Below are 18354 nucleotides of genomic sequence, written 5' to 3' on the forward strand. Positions count from 1 at the left end.
CTTTACAATGTCCTTGAAAACAAAATTTGAGTGAATTGAACCAATATAATGTGTATAGCAAAGGATTGTGTGTTCTTCTAATAACATTTTCCACTAAATAATGAAGCCTAGTCATGAAAATGGGCTTCCCTGGTGACTCAGATGGTGAAGAATCTGCCTGCAATGCAGGAGACCCAGGTTCAATCCCGGGTTGGGAAGATTTCCCTGGAGAAGGGGATGGTTACCCATCCAATATTCTTGCCTGGTCTAGGCATTTTAAGGGTGATATTTAGGAAATGTTATTTTATGAACTGCCTTAATGGCTAAATTTTAAACCTCTGTGATAATTAATTGACTTGATTTTTGTCTAGGACTAATATTATACATTTTACTTTTTATGAGAAATAAATAAAAATTCCTTTAAAATTTCCTGAGACTGCAAGAAAATATTTAAATAATGCATTTTTATTATGTGAGTAAATCTCCAACTTCAAAGATTTTATTTTGTTTAGAAGAATCAGGCAGAATTGAGAATTTTAGAAATTGTTTATAATGCTGATTTGAGAGTACTGAAATTTGTTATATAATTTTGCTCTGTATTCATTCGCTCAGTTTATTCATTCATCAAATGTTTGCATTTCTTTCACATACATGTCTGATAAAAGTTCCAGTCTGTGGCACTGATGAATACATAGTCTAGAAGAAGGAAATAGTCAGTTGCAGGATAAAAATCACCTTAATAAGCATAAGCCACAGGAGATCAGAGGAAAGCTTAGTGGAGGTGGATCTAATTCTGACCAGGTAACATTTAAGCTGAATTTTGATGAGTTGAAAGAAATCAAGGAACATGTAGTGGTTCATAAAGAGACAGACAATGGATATAACTCAGCTTCTTATACTTGCAAATTGCTTCTTAAAATGCCACATTTCTCAGAAATGTATCTATCTCTTTTCCTAAAGTTATTGCCAGTATTTTGAGTTTGCGGAAAGCCATGTTCTTAGTCTGTTGGCTTTGACATATTTTATCCAACTGAAAGAATTTACTGGGCCACTTTCCTCATTAAAAGAATTTCATAAAACTTTTATTTGGGGGTGAATATGAGTCTAATTTGGATCTTCTTCATCCTTTATTATTCAAAGCAATTTTCACAATCATCTTTTATCCTTTGCATGGGAGCAACAGTTGCATTTTTCAACCCTGTATGTCTCCAAATGTTTCCTTTTCTTCAATTGTTTAAGTCAATTCTTTTCTGACCTTATGAATGCATTGCTCCCCAATCTTTGCAATTAAAATAACAAATGTGTATCACTATAAGTCACGAACGGTGATTTTCCAGATCCTAGAGATAATTTCCTCAACACTCTCCACCTGGCCATGGAGTCAACTGCAAATATTTTAGTGTTTTTTTTTTTCTTTTTCCTTTTGTACCCCATCTTCTGATAAGTATTGTCATACTCTTCCATTTTTGCTCAGTTATTCTGCTGTGAAAAAGCCCAAGGTATGTGGTTTGCAACAGCTTATTTCGTTCATGTTCTGTATCAGTGGTGAGGATGACTGTGGCTATGCTCTTCTCAGTTCAGAACTTCATCCAAAGGAGCAGCACTACCCTGAGTGTGCCATTTTGGGGTCCAGGGAAAGGGCAAGAGGGCTGGAAAAAACATGCAAATTCTTTGAAAATGTTTGCTTTGAACTGGCATATGCTAAGTCTCCTCACTTTTCATTGGCTCAGACAAGCTATGTGGTTAAGCTTGAACAAATGGAGTTCTCCTTGCAAGCTGGGGAAGTCAATGAACAGAGCTGATATAATACAGAAATTAAAAACACAGACTGAAGGTCCAGACTGCATCAGTTTAAATCCTAACACTTCAGTTTAGCACATGCATGAATTCTGTCAATTACTTAAATTTCTGTGCCAAGTGGGATACATAGCATTCAGCTCACAGAGTCGATACACTTAGATGGATCAATTCAAGTGCCTCATGCGTGAAAAGTGCTTGTTAAAAAAAAATCTTCATAGTATATGCTGTTATTTGGCCTTTCAACTCACTCTGCTTATATTTCTAAAATAACAAGCATGTTTTGAATTGATTTTTGTTACTGCTTTCTTAGACCTCTTTCATAGTCCTTTTAAGCAACATGATAATGATTTTTTGTCTGTTCTAATCTACTAAGAGAGTGTACAGACTAGTCTTCATCTTGTAGCCCTACGACTAGAACCTGCTTAGCACATTCCAGTTGCTCAATAAATACTTTATAAGAAAAAAGTTAGTGGAAGAATGAGAGAAAGTGCTGGGAAAGTTTTGATAGATGAGCAGAGGGGAATCCAGTGTTCAGTCACTGAGAATAAAGTTCACAGAAAAATTAGAAAACACATTGGTGAGCATGTAGGCATAAAAATATTGTAGATTTAGGTTGACATTTTAATGAGAAATATTCCCAGTGTTAAGTGCATCCCTACTTCCATATTTTTACTTGTTAGTATACATTAAATATAACAGATGCTTATATTTGTTTATTTATTTATTTACAGAATGACACAACTTCCAAATTTCTTGTATGTACATGAATCTGTTTTGCTCATCATCTTCCCAACACTTAACATGTTAGCTTACACCAAAAAAGTATTCCAAAAGTGCTTGTTAAATAATTATATAACTGCCAAATCCCAACCAGTTTACGTCTTCATTATAGTTCTCCATTTCTCAAACTCTAAAGTAAGTTCAAAACTACATTGAAGATTTAGAAAAAGTCCATTTTGTGTGTGTGTGTGTGTGTGATGAATCGTCCTGATTAGTACAGGCCACATGATCCAGAAGATTTGCAATAAAATGCTTGGGCTGTGAAACTAAAAACATTTACAAACAGATTGCAGTGGAAAACAACGAGTTCATCTGAGCTCACTTTAGCAATGATGATAAAGTAAATTAACCTCAAGTGGTGATTGTGTAGAATTCTTCTTGAACAACTCTCAAATTCCAACTGTGAATGTCTATAAACAGAATTCCAAGGCATTACATGTGCCATAGGCCACATCAAGTGAGCCATCAAACAGAGGTCCTGTCCTATTTGCTCAAAATTATAGAAATGCATGGAATCTGTTACATTCTTTGAAATTTCTAAGTGTAAGTTTATTAGGGAACCAAGTGTTTGTCCTTGTTTGACTTTCTCAAGGATTTTAAACCTCATTGAAAGAACTACCCAATGCTTTACTCTAAACAAGGCTTAAATCTTCTTTTTGAAAATGTGACTCAGAGAATTCAGTCAGTTTAGAAATTCTACAGACTCTAGAACTCCTCTTTCTAAGACTCACTAAATCTTCACTCTTGTGCATCTGACAACATTTTTTTAAGTTCTAGCTCTTATATAATTCAACACTTCAGTCTTATCATGTGAACTCATGCCAATTCATCCCACACATATTTATTGACAACTACCCTGTATCTGGGACTTTGTGAGAAGCTAGGGATGAACTGTACTGATACTTGAGTCTGGAACTGAATTTCCATGGGCCTTCCCTGATGGCGAAGTGGGTAAAGAATCTGGGCGACACAGTAGGTGTGAGTTTGATCCCTGGATTGAGAAGAACCCCTGGAAAAGGGAATGGCAACCCACTCCAGTAAATTTGCCTGGGAAATCCCATGGAGAGAGGAATCTGGTTGGCTCCTCCATGGGTTTGGAAAAAGTCAGACATGACTAAGCAGCTAACTCAAGGACTGAAATTTTGAAAAAATTACTCGTTCCATTTCTTATCACATTCTCTTCTGCTACCCTTTATTCTCCAATATTCTTCAAAAAGAACTTAAAATAATTAATATTAGATGGTAATGAGTCAGTCTAGTATAAGGAAATAAACAGTAAATTGTAATTACAGAGGCAGAATCAAATGCCAGTAACTTAAGTTCACACAGAGATAAAAATAATTATGTATGTAAATATAGAAGAGAGTATAAATGTTTTTTGTTTGAAATTCTTTTCTTCTCCTATTTGACTTGAGATAACATTGTAAAGCAATAATTATAAAACTGAATCTTCAGCTTATCATGTGTGAAGAAGTAATTCAAATGGAGGAGGGAATGAAGCTATATTGGAACAAAGTTTTTGCATACTATTGAAATTAACTTGACATTAATCCAAACAGATTGTTTAAGTTGTTAATTGTAGTCTTCAGGGCAACCACTAAAAAATAACTCAAAAAGAAAATAGTGCAAGAAGCAACAGAATAAAAATTGTACTAGAAAATATCTGTTTAACAGAAAATAAAGAAGTAATAGAGGAAGAGAGGAATAAAATAGACCTTATACACATATTCATACATAAATATAGAAAATGGAAACAAAAAGCAAAATGAGAGATGTAAATTATACCTTCTCAATAGTTACATTAAATATAAATGAATGAAGCAGTTTAGACATTGGCAGACTAGATAAACAAACAAGATGATTCAGCTGTATGCTGTCTACAAAAGACACAAATAAATTAAAAGTAAGATAATGAATAAAGAGGTACTATACAAACAGTATAGTACCAGGTGGCACCAGTGGTAAAAAAAAAAAAAAAAAAAAAACCCACCTGCCAATGCAGGAGACACAAGGGAGGTGGGTTAGATCCTTGGATGGGGACGATCCCCTGGAGCAGGACATGGCAACCCATCCCAGTGTTCTTGCCTGAAGAATCTCATGGACGGAGCAGCCTGGTGGGCTACAGTCCATGGAGTCACAAGAGTCAGACATAACTGAAGTGACTTAGCATGCAATGCAAACAGTAACCAAAGGAACGTTGAAGTAGCCGCACTAATATTAGATAAAAGAAGCTTAATAAAATGTGTTACTACAAATAAAGAAGGGTATTTCATAATGATAAATCATTCAATTGAGAAATTCTAAACTTATATGCATTTAACAACTGAAGCCCACAATACGTGAAGCAAGAGCTAGCAGAATTAGGGACATAAATAGACAATTCAATAATAATAATAGAAAACTTCAACACTCATATTTCAGTCATGGATAGAAAAACTAGGCAGAAAATTAAAAATGGCATAGAAGACCTGAACAAAACTATCAATCAACGAGACCTAATATATCCACAGGATACTTCTTCAAAGGTACAGAATACACATTCAAGTGCACACTGAGCAGTCTCCAGGCTAGATCATATGATAGGCTATAAAGCAACCTTCGACATATTGTATGTGATTGAAATAGTAAAAAAGCACATTGTCCTACTTTAGTGAGACAAAGAAAATGGTTATGATCCTCACCATAAGAACTTAGCATGTGCATTTAAATACTAAAAGAGAAGAGCCAATAAATAAATGAATAAGCTGTCATAAAGGAGTCATCAAGTTAAGATTGCTATTATTTCAAATAGATTTATTACATTAAATTTATAGCTCAATTGGGAGAAATTGATATATTAACAATATTAAATCTTCTGATCTGTGAGCATGGTACAGTTCTTCATTTATTTAGGTCTTTAATAACCCTTAGAAATTTTCATAATTTTATCTATACATATTTTGTTCACATTTTGCTAAATGTACTTCTAGAATATATGTTCTGCTATTGAAACTTGTGTTATTTTTAATTAACTTCAAATCATTTATCACTAGTATATAGAAATACAGTGAATTTTGTTTACTGATTTAGGGTCCTGCATATTGCTAAATTCATTTTAGTTCTAGTGGCATTCTTGTAAATCCTTTAAGGCTTTCTTTGTAAGCAATGATGTGTTCTCAATAGAATCAATTTATATATCTTTTATCTATTTGAATTGTCTTCTTCTACTGGCTAGGATCTCCAGTACAATGTTGAGTAGATGTGAGAAAAACATTTGTTGGCTTGTTCCCAGTCTTGGAGGAAATTGTTCATCTCTAGCGCTAAGTCGGATGATAGCCCAAAGACTTTTCATAGATTTCCTGTGTCAAGTTGAGAAAGATTCTATTACCAGTTTACATCAAAGTTGTTGAATTTTCAAACATTTTTCCTTTCTTTAATGAGATATTCATAGTTTTTTCTACAAATATGATAAATTACATTGATTGATTTTTTACATGTTAAACCCATACTGTATTACCAGAATAAATTTGATTGCTTTTTTGAGGCAAATCTATTATATTTTTATATATTGTTGGATTTGGTTTAACAACATATATTTTGGGGAATTTTTCCTCTCTCTTCATGTGAAATATTTGGTCAGTGGTTTTCCTTTGTTCTCATAGTATTGATTATCAGGGTAACTGGCCTCATTAAAATTCATTAAAATATTATCTTTTCTTTGAATTTCAGAAAGAGTCTAAATAAGATAGAAATTATTCTTTATGATTTGATTGAATATTAAATCATTGAGGCTATCTGAGCTTGGAGTTTTTGTTTGTTGATTTGTTTTGTTGTAACAGGGTTTTAAAGACAAACAGGTGTCAGTTTAATTATCTTTTCTTTCATTGTATTTATTCATTTCCTATAAGTTCACTGTTTGTTCACAATATTCTTTTGTGCCCTTTTTAATGTTTGCAGCATGTTTGCTTGCCGGGGTCCAGCCTCGGCAGGATCCAGGGGGTACCCTCAGGATGATCGGTGTCGGTGAGAGAAGACACGTGAGACCAGCCTTGATAGGGCCAAGTCTGCGAGGGGAGAGAGAGAGAGAGAGAGTGACCAGACGGGGGGTGCACAGAGTCTGGCAAATCTTTATTTTTTACCGTAGCTTTCATATTCTAAGTTAGTACATTTTTAAGGGGAAGATAATTTAATCAGCTTATCCTTCAGAAACCAGGGTGTTTCCTGCAACTTCTTTGTGAGAGTCTTGTACATTATCTTCTGGCCTTGGGGCCTATTGACATTTTATGACCTAGGTGAATGCAAAGCTGTTTTCCGCAATCTATTCTTTAATGAACACAAAGGTCAGTCCTTTTGCAGAAGTTATCAGTTAAATTTATCTAAAAGGTTTACCACACAAAGACTGCAGCTCCAGTGAGGCAGCCCCTGTTTAGCATTCCTGGTTAAAATTAACAATTCTAAACTCTTATTTTTCTAAATCTTTAACTATAACCACTTTTAGAATAAATTTTTATGTTCTCTAATAGGGCTTCCTCACCCACGAAGGGCTCTGTGCCTATTAGGGCCTTTTGTGTGATCAGGTTCTTTATGCTGTTTATGATTAAGGTGTTGTGAGCAGTCCTGTGCATTAGTACGCATTTGCCAAGCAGGCTAGAATGCCAGCAAAGGGGTCTAAATTGAAACACTCCTTTCATCCTGGATAATCTTATAGGATACCACCGTCCGGGGGACATATTGATTAAAGTTCTAAGTTGTTTGGAGAGAGATCGGGGAAGGCTGTCTACCTGTGTCACAGAAATTAGGGAGTGGTCTAATATAGCAAGCATCAGAAAGACAGAGATCATCTTTAAGGTGAGCGCCGGGGCAGCTTTTCGAAATCCCTGAAGTCCTGATCCGCCTTGCTTGTCAGGTCTCCTCCTCACGACCTTGTCATGGGTGGGATCTCGTGTGCTGGCTCCCAGCATTTGCTTATCCTGGCCACAAAGACTTCTTTAGACAGGGCAGGTTTCAAAGGTCATCATTTACTTGATAGTTCCATTTCCTAACTGTGTTAATGCCTGTTCCAGGCTGTATTTTCACATCAAAGGTGACTGTGAAGTTTAATTGTAATAGCAGAATGAAAGCAGTGTGTGTGGGTTTCTGTATGCTCTGTGTGTACTGTGTGTATAATGTTATGTATTGTGTTTCTATGGTATGTGTGTTTGCTTTCCACAATCAGCGATTGCTTAGCCCTTGCTGAGATGGCAGAGAAAAGACCTTTCCCTGTGGACAAATGGCCGGAGTCTCTCAAAAGCCCTTTTGTATGGCTATTATTGCTTTTATGTTACCAAAAATTAAAGCGTGTGCTCAGTCATGTCTGACGCTTTGCGACCCCACGGACTGTAGCACACCAGGTTCCTCTAGCCACGGGTTAGGTTGCCATTTCCTTCTCTAGGGGATCTTCCTGACCCAGGGATCAAATCTCCATCAACTGCATTGGAGGCATATTCTTTTACTACTGAGCCCCCTGGGAAGCCCCTTTATATAACTAAGCATGTATGAAAAAAAATTGTTAGCTTTCATATCAGATTGTGTTGAAGTTTGTAGATGGAAATAGTACATCACAATGGGAAAAGATGAACTTTCCAATAAGACACATCTGTATGCATATTCTGGCTTGTCACTTATTAAAGATATAGACTGGATATTTTATTTAATCTTTCTCAAAAATGCCTGATAACCTGTAAAATGGGTATACAATAGCTATTTTTTTAAAGAAAGCATAATAATTACTCAAGATTTTGCATCATTCCTGCATCATTAATTTGCTCAGTTAATATCAACAACTTCTATTGATACTGTACTGACTTTCTCTTGACATAGACAAATTATCAGTGGGGACTACTGTATGTCTTCTACAATGTGTGCAGGATTAGCATCTTCTATCTGTATGTAGATCATCATCTAAGAGAGGACATCGTTACCACTTTTTTTTTTATGGTTGCAGGAACCATAGTCATGCTCACTGTGGCAGTTTCTCTTTATGGCAACTTTTTCTGATAATTGCAGAAGTCATCAGATGCAAGATATTGATTCTTTTTCCTCAGGGGAGCACTGAATAATAGATTGATTCAGTTTAAATGGTCTTAGAGATTGTTTAGGAAAGAGTTCAAGACAATTTAGCAGACATTAATAGGGTTGCTCATGCTAGAGGTCTTCTGGGAATTTCCAACATCCATTGCAATTTCTCAATTATTTTTAAAAATGACTGCTTATAAAAAAAACTCATAGAGGAGGAAGGATTCTCAGTCAATAGAAAAGAAGATTGAGTGGGGCCACCTTGATGTGAAAGGTCAACCTGCATAGCAGAACATAGAGACTCCGAAAATAAATCATTTGTCAAATGTTTTTCAATTTAAAGGCAGGTTTTCCTTATTTTCATTTGCTCCTTTTTGAGAGGGAATAGTTATGTTCAAAAGAAGCATCACATCAATTCATCTCTGTGGAAATCAAAGTAAAGTGAAATTCTGTTCTCAAATTAATGTTTATCTAACAGACTTGGATCTTGTGATGGATAAAGCAATAGAATCCATCCAACATCCATTGTGAGAGATCATAGGGACACGCTGGTCTGTTCTGACTTTCGGTGCAGAGATAAAAGCAACAGCTGAATAATCTTAATAGAACTAGGCTGTTCCTATGGTGTGCCTGTTGGCACATTTTCCTCTTAAAAAATTACACATGCTGAATTTTATTGTTTTGCTTACTAAACCCTATCAATCTTCATGAGCTTATAATTAAGACAATATTATACTTGGAGGGACTCCCTGCTGTTATCAAATAACTTTGAAAAGAAATGGAAAAGTACAAGTTGTGTAACTATTGTTACAAATTCCAGCTATTTGAAATGATCATGGAAGACCACGAGGGATCTTCAAGGTTTTTATGTGAATTTTAAAGGGTCGGGCCACAGAGTTGATTTCAAGAAATTTTATAAGAAAAAATAATAAGCAACGGAGTATATTTTATTTTGTTCTTATTCATTTTATTTAAAGGTTTTTTAATTTTTATTTTTTAATTAATTAATTTATTATTTTACTTTAGAATATTGTATTGGTTTTGCTATACATTGCCTTAAACCCGAGAAGCAGAAAACCTAACGAAAGTCCCAACTCTCCGTCTGCCAGCAGGTGGCAGTATTGATGCATGAAAGGCCGCGCAGGTTACTTTGCCATCACCTGCTTAGGTTTTCCGTTTGTTTCAGCTCCAGGTATCTGAGCTGAATCAGAATTCCTAATAGGTGCTCTGCATCCCCAGTTTTAATCTCTCTCTCTTTTAAATCAAGAAGTTTTTCTTAAAGAGTAGTTATAAAGCCACAGAAAATTTGAGTGGAAGTTACAGTTTTCCTGTCTCTGCCCTCCCTCCATTCATGAGCAGTCCCCCATTATCAACATAGTCCCGCAGAGTGATACATTTGTTAAAACTGATGAACCTGCATCTGCTCATCATAGTCACAGTTTACTTTATGATTCACTTTTGGTGTACATTCTATGTGTTTGGATGGTATATTCATATACAATGCATAATGTGTGATGAAATGTATCCATCATGCAGAGTATATTCCCTGCCCTGAAATCCTCTGTGCTATGCTAATTCATCCACCTCCCGTTACCCCTGGCAGCCACTGATCATTCTCCATATATTCACCTTTTTCAGGATATCATATATTTAGAACCCTACAACAGGTAACCTTCTTAGATTGGTTCCTTTCACTTAGTAGTATGCATTTAAGGTCCCTCTATTTTTTTCATGGCTTGATAACTCATTTCTTTTTAGTACTGAATATTATTCCTTTGTGGGGACAACTTCTCTATTTATAAAGAGATGTGTTTCCCATTTTCAGTTCTCTTTAGACTTTGACAAAATTGTGATGTTGTAACTTTTTTTTTCCCCACCCAGACTCCTACTTGGCACTTGACGGTTTTACTCCAGAACACACTCCACTCAGCAAACCTCCCAGACCGCAGGTGTCTGGGATACTGTCCTTACTATGTCTTCCAATTACTCCTCCGAAGTGGAACTTTCCTAAATCAGATAGCAATAAAGGATCTGCACTCCTTTCAGATTCCTGGAACATCTTCTGTCGTTCAGAGAAAATGGAAGGCCCTGCAGCCTCTTTCACAGCCTCGGGGGCCCGGACAGCAGACCAAATCCAGGATCAGCGCTGTGGCCGCTGAAGTTAAGCAGATCCGAGCCAGACGGAAAACAGCCCGGATGCTGATGGTTGTGCTCCTAGTCTTCGCAATTTGCTATCTCCCAATTAGCATCCTCAATGTGCTAAAGAGGTAAACTCACGTATTATTTGAAAATGAAGAGATCTGCCATTTCTCTTGGTTCTTAATTAAGGGCTTTTTTCTTTTTTTTAAGCCAGAGAAAAATTCTAAGCTGTCTGCCAAGATAGCTTGTCTGGCCAGATAACTCAATGTGTTGTTGTTAGCAGGTAAGAACACACAGCTTTTTAGAGTGCTGGGACTTTAAATGCTCTTATCCATGCTAATTCTCTATTGAATGACAGACAGAAAACAGATGTTCCCCCTGACCTCTTCAAGTTAATTGCTGAATCTCAGATGCAGAAAAAATTCTAATGCAAAAAAACTCATTTACAGCTTGGAGCTCTTTTTTGATCAGAGCAAATGGGTTTTCCAACTTTGTCTTCAAAGACATAGGGAATGGTGACAGAATTTTATCTAAAGGACAAAAAGAGATAAGAATTGTGTTAGTGTTCTAATTAAAAGTGCATTTATGAGAGCGTGCGCGCACACAAGTGGAATCACAGCACATACTGTGTTTTGAATGCTTAAACAGAAAGAGAGAAAAATCCATTTTTCTGAAGTAAGTAAATCAAGTTTAGGGTGAATAGGTGAATTGTGTTAATAACCAAAATCAACACAAAGCTTTTCGGTGAGAGAAGTTATGTTCCTGTAACCCCGCGGGTACACTTTTAAGTTAAAACAGTTTGCCAACATGATCAGCTGATACAGGGCAGTGGTACCCAGAAACCTTCAACCATCTTTATTGGAAATTATCTTAATAGTTGCACAGAGGCTGCTCCCAAGGTAATACTGGTTCTGTTTATCAGAGGTCTAACTAAAACTAGGATTGCGCCTCTCATTTTCCCCTGATTCAGAGTCAATATCCTATTCCTCACAGCTGGGGACTCTGGAGAGAGGCAGCTTTGGCTGGAATCACACAGTCTGAAGGTGGTATAACCAGCTGCAAAAATTTATCATTCTCTTTGGGGCTTTGTCTTTGATTGTTTAATGACTTTTTTTCTTTACATTTTTAAAAAATAAATTTTATTGAAGTAATGTTGATTGACAAAGCTGCGTTAGCTTCAGCCGCACAGCGAAGTGATTCAGTTATACATATATATATTCGTAGTGACTTTATCAATGGTAGAAAGAGAAAATGGACTTTTCAGCAATGTTGTTTAGTACAGGCACAGCCTTAAAGGTATAAAATCTGTGGCAACTTTGGTCCTTGAGATACACCAGTTCACAATAAGAGGGAAGCTTCTTTGCCCTCCACATATATATGTGTGTGTGTGTATATATATATATATTTTTTAATTCCCTTCTTAATTTTCCTGCCCACAGAAATCATGTACAAATGTATTCTAGTCTGATGTAAAATGATGTTTTCTGTTCCTAAGAACCTATAAACATACTGGATAGGTTTTCTCTTTTTCTATTTTTTTTGTACTTTTATTTTAGTCTGTCTAAACTCAGTGAAAATTGGATTTACTGCTCTCTCAAAGACACACTTGGATTTCCTGCATCTCAGCCCTAGTACCTTCCCTTTAGCTAGTTCCAAATACCTACTTGTCCATAATATTTCTATTCTTCTGACTTACAGACCTTCCTTTCCAAGGAAAATAAATGGCTTTCTAAGGAGAAAACCCATGTTAAATTTAAAATAGCTTCTGTTTTTTGAGTCTTCTGGTCTTTGTCACAAAATAAAAATTTCAAAATAACCTTTAAAGTTGTTTTTCTCTTTACCACACACCTTTTCTTCAAATACTTGTCTCTGTTTGCCCTCTCATTTTATACTTTTGTTTTCTTTCTCTTACAAATAAAATCCTTAATTCTTTTCTTTGGAAGTCAGTTTGTCTGCTGAGTCAAAACCAACATCTTTAAAGCAAGTCTGGTTTGTATGTTATTTCAAAGATATATTGTGATAGAGGGTCATAACATATTCATTGCATTTATCCACATTGTCTCACTATATATTACATTTTTGTAAGACTAGAGTACTCCATAGAACATCGCTTTATTCAGACAATCTTTTTCTATCATGTGCACAAAATCCACAATGATGAAACCTCTATCAAGAAATACATTATAATCTTCAGCCTACCAATTTACCAAGTAGTTACAAGTTGCCTGCTGTTATCTAGTGAATAGAATTTGATAGCTGAGATATTTCAAAGTATAGAAGAAATCTTAAAAATGACCTTTAAAGACATAGTAATAAAATATTTGTAAGAGTTTAAAATAATGAATAAAAATATTAAAACTTAAAAATTTTAAGAAATTGCCAGAATTTTGCCAACTGAAAACTAGTTCTCCTCTGCATATTAAAAAAAAAAAAAAAATCCCAGAAGCCCAATTTCAGCAAGGTGGTAAGACTGAAGTTGAAGAAATGTAATACTCTGATCAATGCACAAGTGAAAGTAGGAAGTAGTACATATAGACAGCAATTTAGGAGTGTGAAGTATACACATTGCTATATTTAAAAGAGATAACCAACAAGGACCTGCTGTATAGTACAGGGAACTCTGCTCAATATTCTTGGGAAAAGCACCTCAAAAAAAAGAAACACAGGTATATGTACAAGTGAGTCACATTGTTGTACCCCTGAAGTGAGCACACTGTTAATCTTATGCTCCAATTTAAAATAAAGATTAAATCAAATGAAATGGAATATTAACAAACACTGCTCCATTGCGTTTAGAAATGGCATGAAAGAAGGGAGATAGATATGTACCCAACCTTTGCATTCTTATCGCACTCATTCTTTACAAGGGATAAAGCCCCTTCTCCTCTGACCTGAGCTGGCTCTTGATTTCTTACAATACCGACTGTGCCTTGAGGTGCCTGCAAGGACCGACGTCCTTCTGGCCCCACCGTGGTTCCCTGAACCTGTAAGAGGTCCATCCTGCAGGCAGCGCTGGAGTCCAGTGGCTGCGACCTAGGCCTTTGTTGACCCTTGAATTTGCTTATTTAAAGGAACTTTCCAGAATCCCACTGACGTCCTGCTACCGTTTCTTTCCCTACAGAGTGTTTGGGATGTTCGCCCACACGGAAGACAGGGAAACTGTGTATGCCTGGTTTACATTTTCACACTGGCTCGTGTATGCCAACAGTGCTGCGAACCCAATCATTTATAATTTTCTCAGTGGTGAGTCTTCACCTGTTACTTCTCTACAAACTACAGCCCAGGGCAAGGGATGGATGACCAGAAGGTGTCAACACTCTTGAACTGTAGGAAGAGCTTAGTTGCAATATAATAAGAATTTTTTTCACTGATCTGACTGGTCTTTAGCTTTTTTCCCTTATGAAAAGAAATACTTATTACCTAACAACCAGAGAAAATTGTCTAAGTAACTTTTTCCATTAAATTTAGAAGAAAAGTTGAAATAGGAGAGTGAAATTGTGAGAACTGGATAATAATCTTGCTTGTCATATATTAAACTTATGATTTACAAAGATGTGAAATCATTTTATCCGAAAATAAAACAGCCTTGCTTATATCATTTCCTTTGCCAATATTTATAGCCTAATTGAGATGGAGTTGGAACCTTTGTATTTGTAGGTATTTCTTTGTATTTACATTTCTCTTGTGGGTAATGAATATCTCTTGAGCTTATCTCAAGATTTCTGACTGACCCAAAAAATTATATTCCTCCTAAATAGCACTGAACTAAACAGACGCACATTTCTCTGCAAGCAATTCCACCCGTCTCTGTTTATGGAATCAATATAATTATAAAAGCCATTTAACTAAATACTTTTTAATGGTATAGTTGCTTTTAAAAATTGTATTTGTTTGTTTGTTTGGCCTCACCATGTGACATACAGGATCCCAGGGGCCTGGCCAGGGATTGGACCCATGCTCCCTGCATTGAGAGCCACCAGCAAAGTCCCCCTCAAAAGACAGTCAGTTAGGCTTTTTTAAAATAAATTTTTTCAGTCATGTCATGTACCCTGTGTATGGCTGTCCAGAGGCACAGTGGTAAAGAGTCTGCCTGCCAATGCAGGAAATGTGGGTTCAATCCCTGGGTCAAGGGATTCCCCAGAATCCCCAGAAGGGAATGGCACCCCGCTCGAGCTCCAGCTCCAGCCTGAGAAACTCCATGGACAGAGTGGCCTGGGGGGTACAGTCCATGGGGTCACAAAGAGTCAGACACCACAGAGCAATGGAGCATGCATGTGCCTTCTATACCTCTGCTCTATTTCATCTTTGAGTAAATCAGATGGTGTATATGTGAAGGGTGTTCTGTATTCATTTCACCCTTTTCGAGCCCCCCTCTGCTCACTCAACCCCAGTCTCCAAAATAAAGACGAATTCAGACTGGGATACCCAGAGCCCGCTGCTCACGTGCTGTTTGAAAGGAGGAGGGGCGTGTAGAGCCAGGACTTAAAAGGAAACCCTGGGCTTAGGAGTACCTAAAGCCCTGAGCTTGCACTAAGAAGGGGAAATCTACTAGAGCATCAGAGAGAGGTGTCTGAAGTAGAAGCCAGCGAACCAAGTCAAAGTGCCGTGATGGGGTCAAGAGTGATGCAAGAAGGTCACTGGGCACTGATTGTAATCACTCAATAATCCAGGTGGGTAATCGAAGCTCAGAGACAAGAAATGGTGATTTCCAATGCTGTCATTTACACTTATAGAGACTTAAAAGGTCACTGTTTCATGGTTATCCTTCTTCAGTGTGACATCAATAATTTAAAGATAAGAAAAAGCTTCTAAGGGTTTTTATTTTTCATTCATTTTTTTTGTTGTTGTTCTGCCTTACGCAGATTACAGGACTTCCCTGGTGGCTCAGACGGTAAAGCATCTGCCTACAATGCAGGAGACCCGGGTTCCATCCCTGGGTTGGGAAGATCCACTGGAGAAGGAAATGGCAACCCACTCCAGTATTCTTGCCTGGAAAATCCCATGGACAGAGGAGCTTGGCAGGCTACAGTCCATGGGGTCACTAAGAGTCAGACACAACTGAGCAACTTCACTTTCTTTCATGCAGATTACAAAAAGAAACTTTCTAGATAGTTTAAGGTACTTTTCTAGATATTTTGTTGAACTGATTGTGTCAGTAGAACAATTTCTTCACAGCACAACGTAGGAGTGATTTCTGCAAACTTTTGGCCATGTACAGCATAGATTTCATCAGTTTTTTAATTATTAAATATCTCTGGGCACCCTTCTGCTGGTGCTCAATTGTACTGTAGTAATCTTGTGAAAAATAACCCACATTCACAAATATATGTAGTGTGCCTATAAAAACATTAAACAAACTTCAAACATTGAGCATGTAAAACAGTCCATTTTATGGAAATGTCTCATCACTTCAACAATGTACTAAGCATTCATTCTTTATTATGACTAATATTCCACTGAATATATGTATATTTGCAGCAACATGAATGGGCCTAGAAATTATACTAAGTCAGACAGAGAAAAACAAATATCATCATATTAATTACATGTGGAATCTTAAAAAATATACAAATGAATATATTTCCAAAAAGTAATAGACCCATAGACATAGAAAACAAAGTTATGGTTACCAAAGGGAAAAGTGAGGGGAGGTAGGAGGGATAAATTAGAAGTTTGGGCTGAAAATATACACACTACTACATATAAACATATATATGTGTGTATGTATGTATGTGTATATACATGTATATATTTAAATATTTAATATAATTATTATAATATATTTATATATTATAATATATTGTATATAATCATGAAATATTATATATATACATATATATATATGTATATATATATATATAAATAACAAGGTTTTCCCTTGTGGCTCAGACAGTAAAGAATCTGCCTACATTGCAGGAGACCCAGTTTTAATCCCTGGGTTGGGAAGATCCCCTGAAGAAGGGCAGGGCTCCCCACTCCAGTATTCTTGCCTGGAGAATTACATGAACAGAGGAGCGTGGTGGGCTACAGTTCATGGGATCGCGAAGAGTCAGACATGACTGGGCGACTAACACTCTCACTTTCAAACATAAAAATAAACAACAAGGACCTACTGTATAGCACAGGGAACTATACTCAGTCATTGTCTAACAACATATAAGGGAATCTGAAAAATTGTAACTGAATGCCTGTGCTGTACATGATATTGTAAATCAAAGATACTTCAATTTAAAAATACATGATTTTTTAACAAAGCTTGCACAAAGCTTCCGATAAAGAAATTTCCTTTTTCTGTCTTTCCCTCACCATTATAAAATGTTGCACCCGCATGTAGATTTGGCTGAGGAAGTCACTCATTTGTACCCTATCCGAGATTGGTTAAAACATACTGACTGCAACATTCTTTTCTCCTTTCATTCTCGGTAATCCAGGAAAGTTTCGAGAGGAATTTAAAGCCGCGTTTTCTTGCTGTTGCCTTGGGGTTCATCACCGCCAGGAGGACCGGCTGGCCAGGGGGCGGACAAGCACCGAAAGCCGCAAGTCCCTGACCACGCAGATCAGCAACTTTGATAACGTGTCGAAACTGTCTGAGCAGGTGGTGCTCACGAGCATCAGCACGCTCCCCGCGGCCAACGGCGCCGGGCCCCTCCAGAGCTGGTAGGAGGGTGACGGCCAGGAGAAGGATGGCCGGGGACCACTCTTCTTTTTTTAAACCTCTGTACACACAAACTTTGTTATGCTACTGATCTGAAGCGAGAACTACTGTGTGGACCGCTCCCCGCTTTTCTTTTTTTAAGGGAAAATGATCTCTTGCTCTTTGGAAATAAAGTCAGTTTCAAATCATTTCTCAACTTTTGATTGAAATATGTTAGAAGTCGAACCTTTCACTGGATTTATTTTCAGGCTGTTTCACTTTTAACTTCATGTACTAGGATTATTGTCAATTAAACGTGTGAAGATTTCCAATGCTAATTGTTATTTGAATCTACCTTCAAATTGGTGGGCAAAAGTTTCCCAAAATCATCCTTTGATTTTCTTTTGGTTGCTAAAAGAAGTAGCAGTTACTAGCTCTGGATTAGCAAGAGATATGTTAGTTGACTTTATAGCTTTAAAAAATTAAAGAGAAGTGTCACTATGATGTGATATCTGAGAGTATATTTATATACAAAATAGCATATTAGATAACTCAAAATATATATTTCAAAACTAAATATATAGGCTATTCAACTTTATTTTCCATTAATTGTATAACTCAGTTACACAGTTTTCTTGGGTTTGTAATCTTACCATGCCTACGTATTTCTCATTTTAATGAATAGCCAGGAAGGCTCTGTTCATACAAGAATTTTGGAGTGCTATAAATTTGCAATTTCCATCTCTAAGGAAAGATTTTAACATTGAAGAATAAGATACAACATAATCACATTCTTCTAACCAGTAAAAACGAGATAACTGGTCTTACTAGAAGAAGTTAAGAATGCAATTTACAAAGAAAAGTAGCAGTATATACCAAATCACTCTGGGTCCCATATTGGACAGGTTAATGTCATGGAGAGTTGATGGTAATTATTTGTATTTATTTACATTTTATAAACATTTATCAGGTCTTCTCCAGTGGCTCAG

General features: G+C 36.6%; 1 protein-coding gene across 1 annotated transcript in view; it reads left to right on the forward strand.

The window, feature by feature from the left end:
* HCRTR2 (hypocretin receptor 2) overlaps positions 1-17574 on the forward strand; it is a 133868-nt gene extending 116294 nt beyond the window's left edge. The window contains exons 5-7 of the mRNA XM_020878257.2: positions 10639-10859; positions 13853-13974; positions 17163-17574. Of these exons, the coding sequence (XP_020733916.1) occupies positions 10639-10859; positions 13853-13974; positions 17163-17392 (573 nt within the window). The 3' untranslated portion in view covers positions 17393-17574. The remainder of the gene's footprint in view (positions 1-10638; positions 10860-13852; positions 13975-17162) is intronic.
* The last annotated feature ends 780 nt before the right edge of the window (positions 17575-18354 follow it).

This window comes from Odocoileus virginianus, chromosome 27 (genome assembly GCF_023699985.2).
Source record: "Odocoileus virginianus isolate 20LAN1187 ecotype Illinois chromosome 27, Ovbor_1.2, whole genome shotgun sequence".
NCBI lineage: Eukaryota > Metazoa > Chordata > Mammalia > Artiodactyla > Cervidae > Odocoileus > Odocoileus virginianus.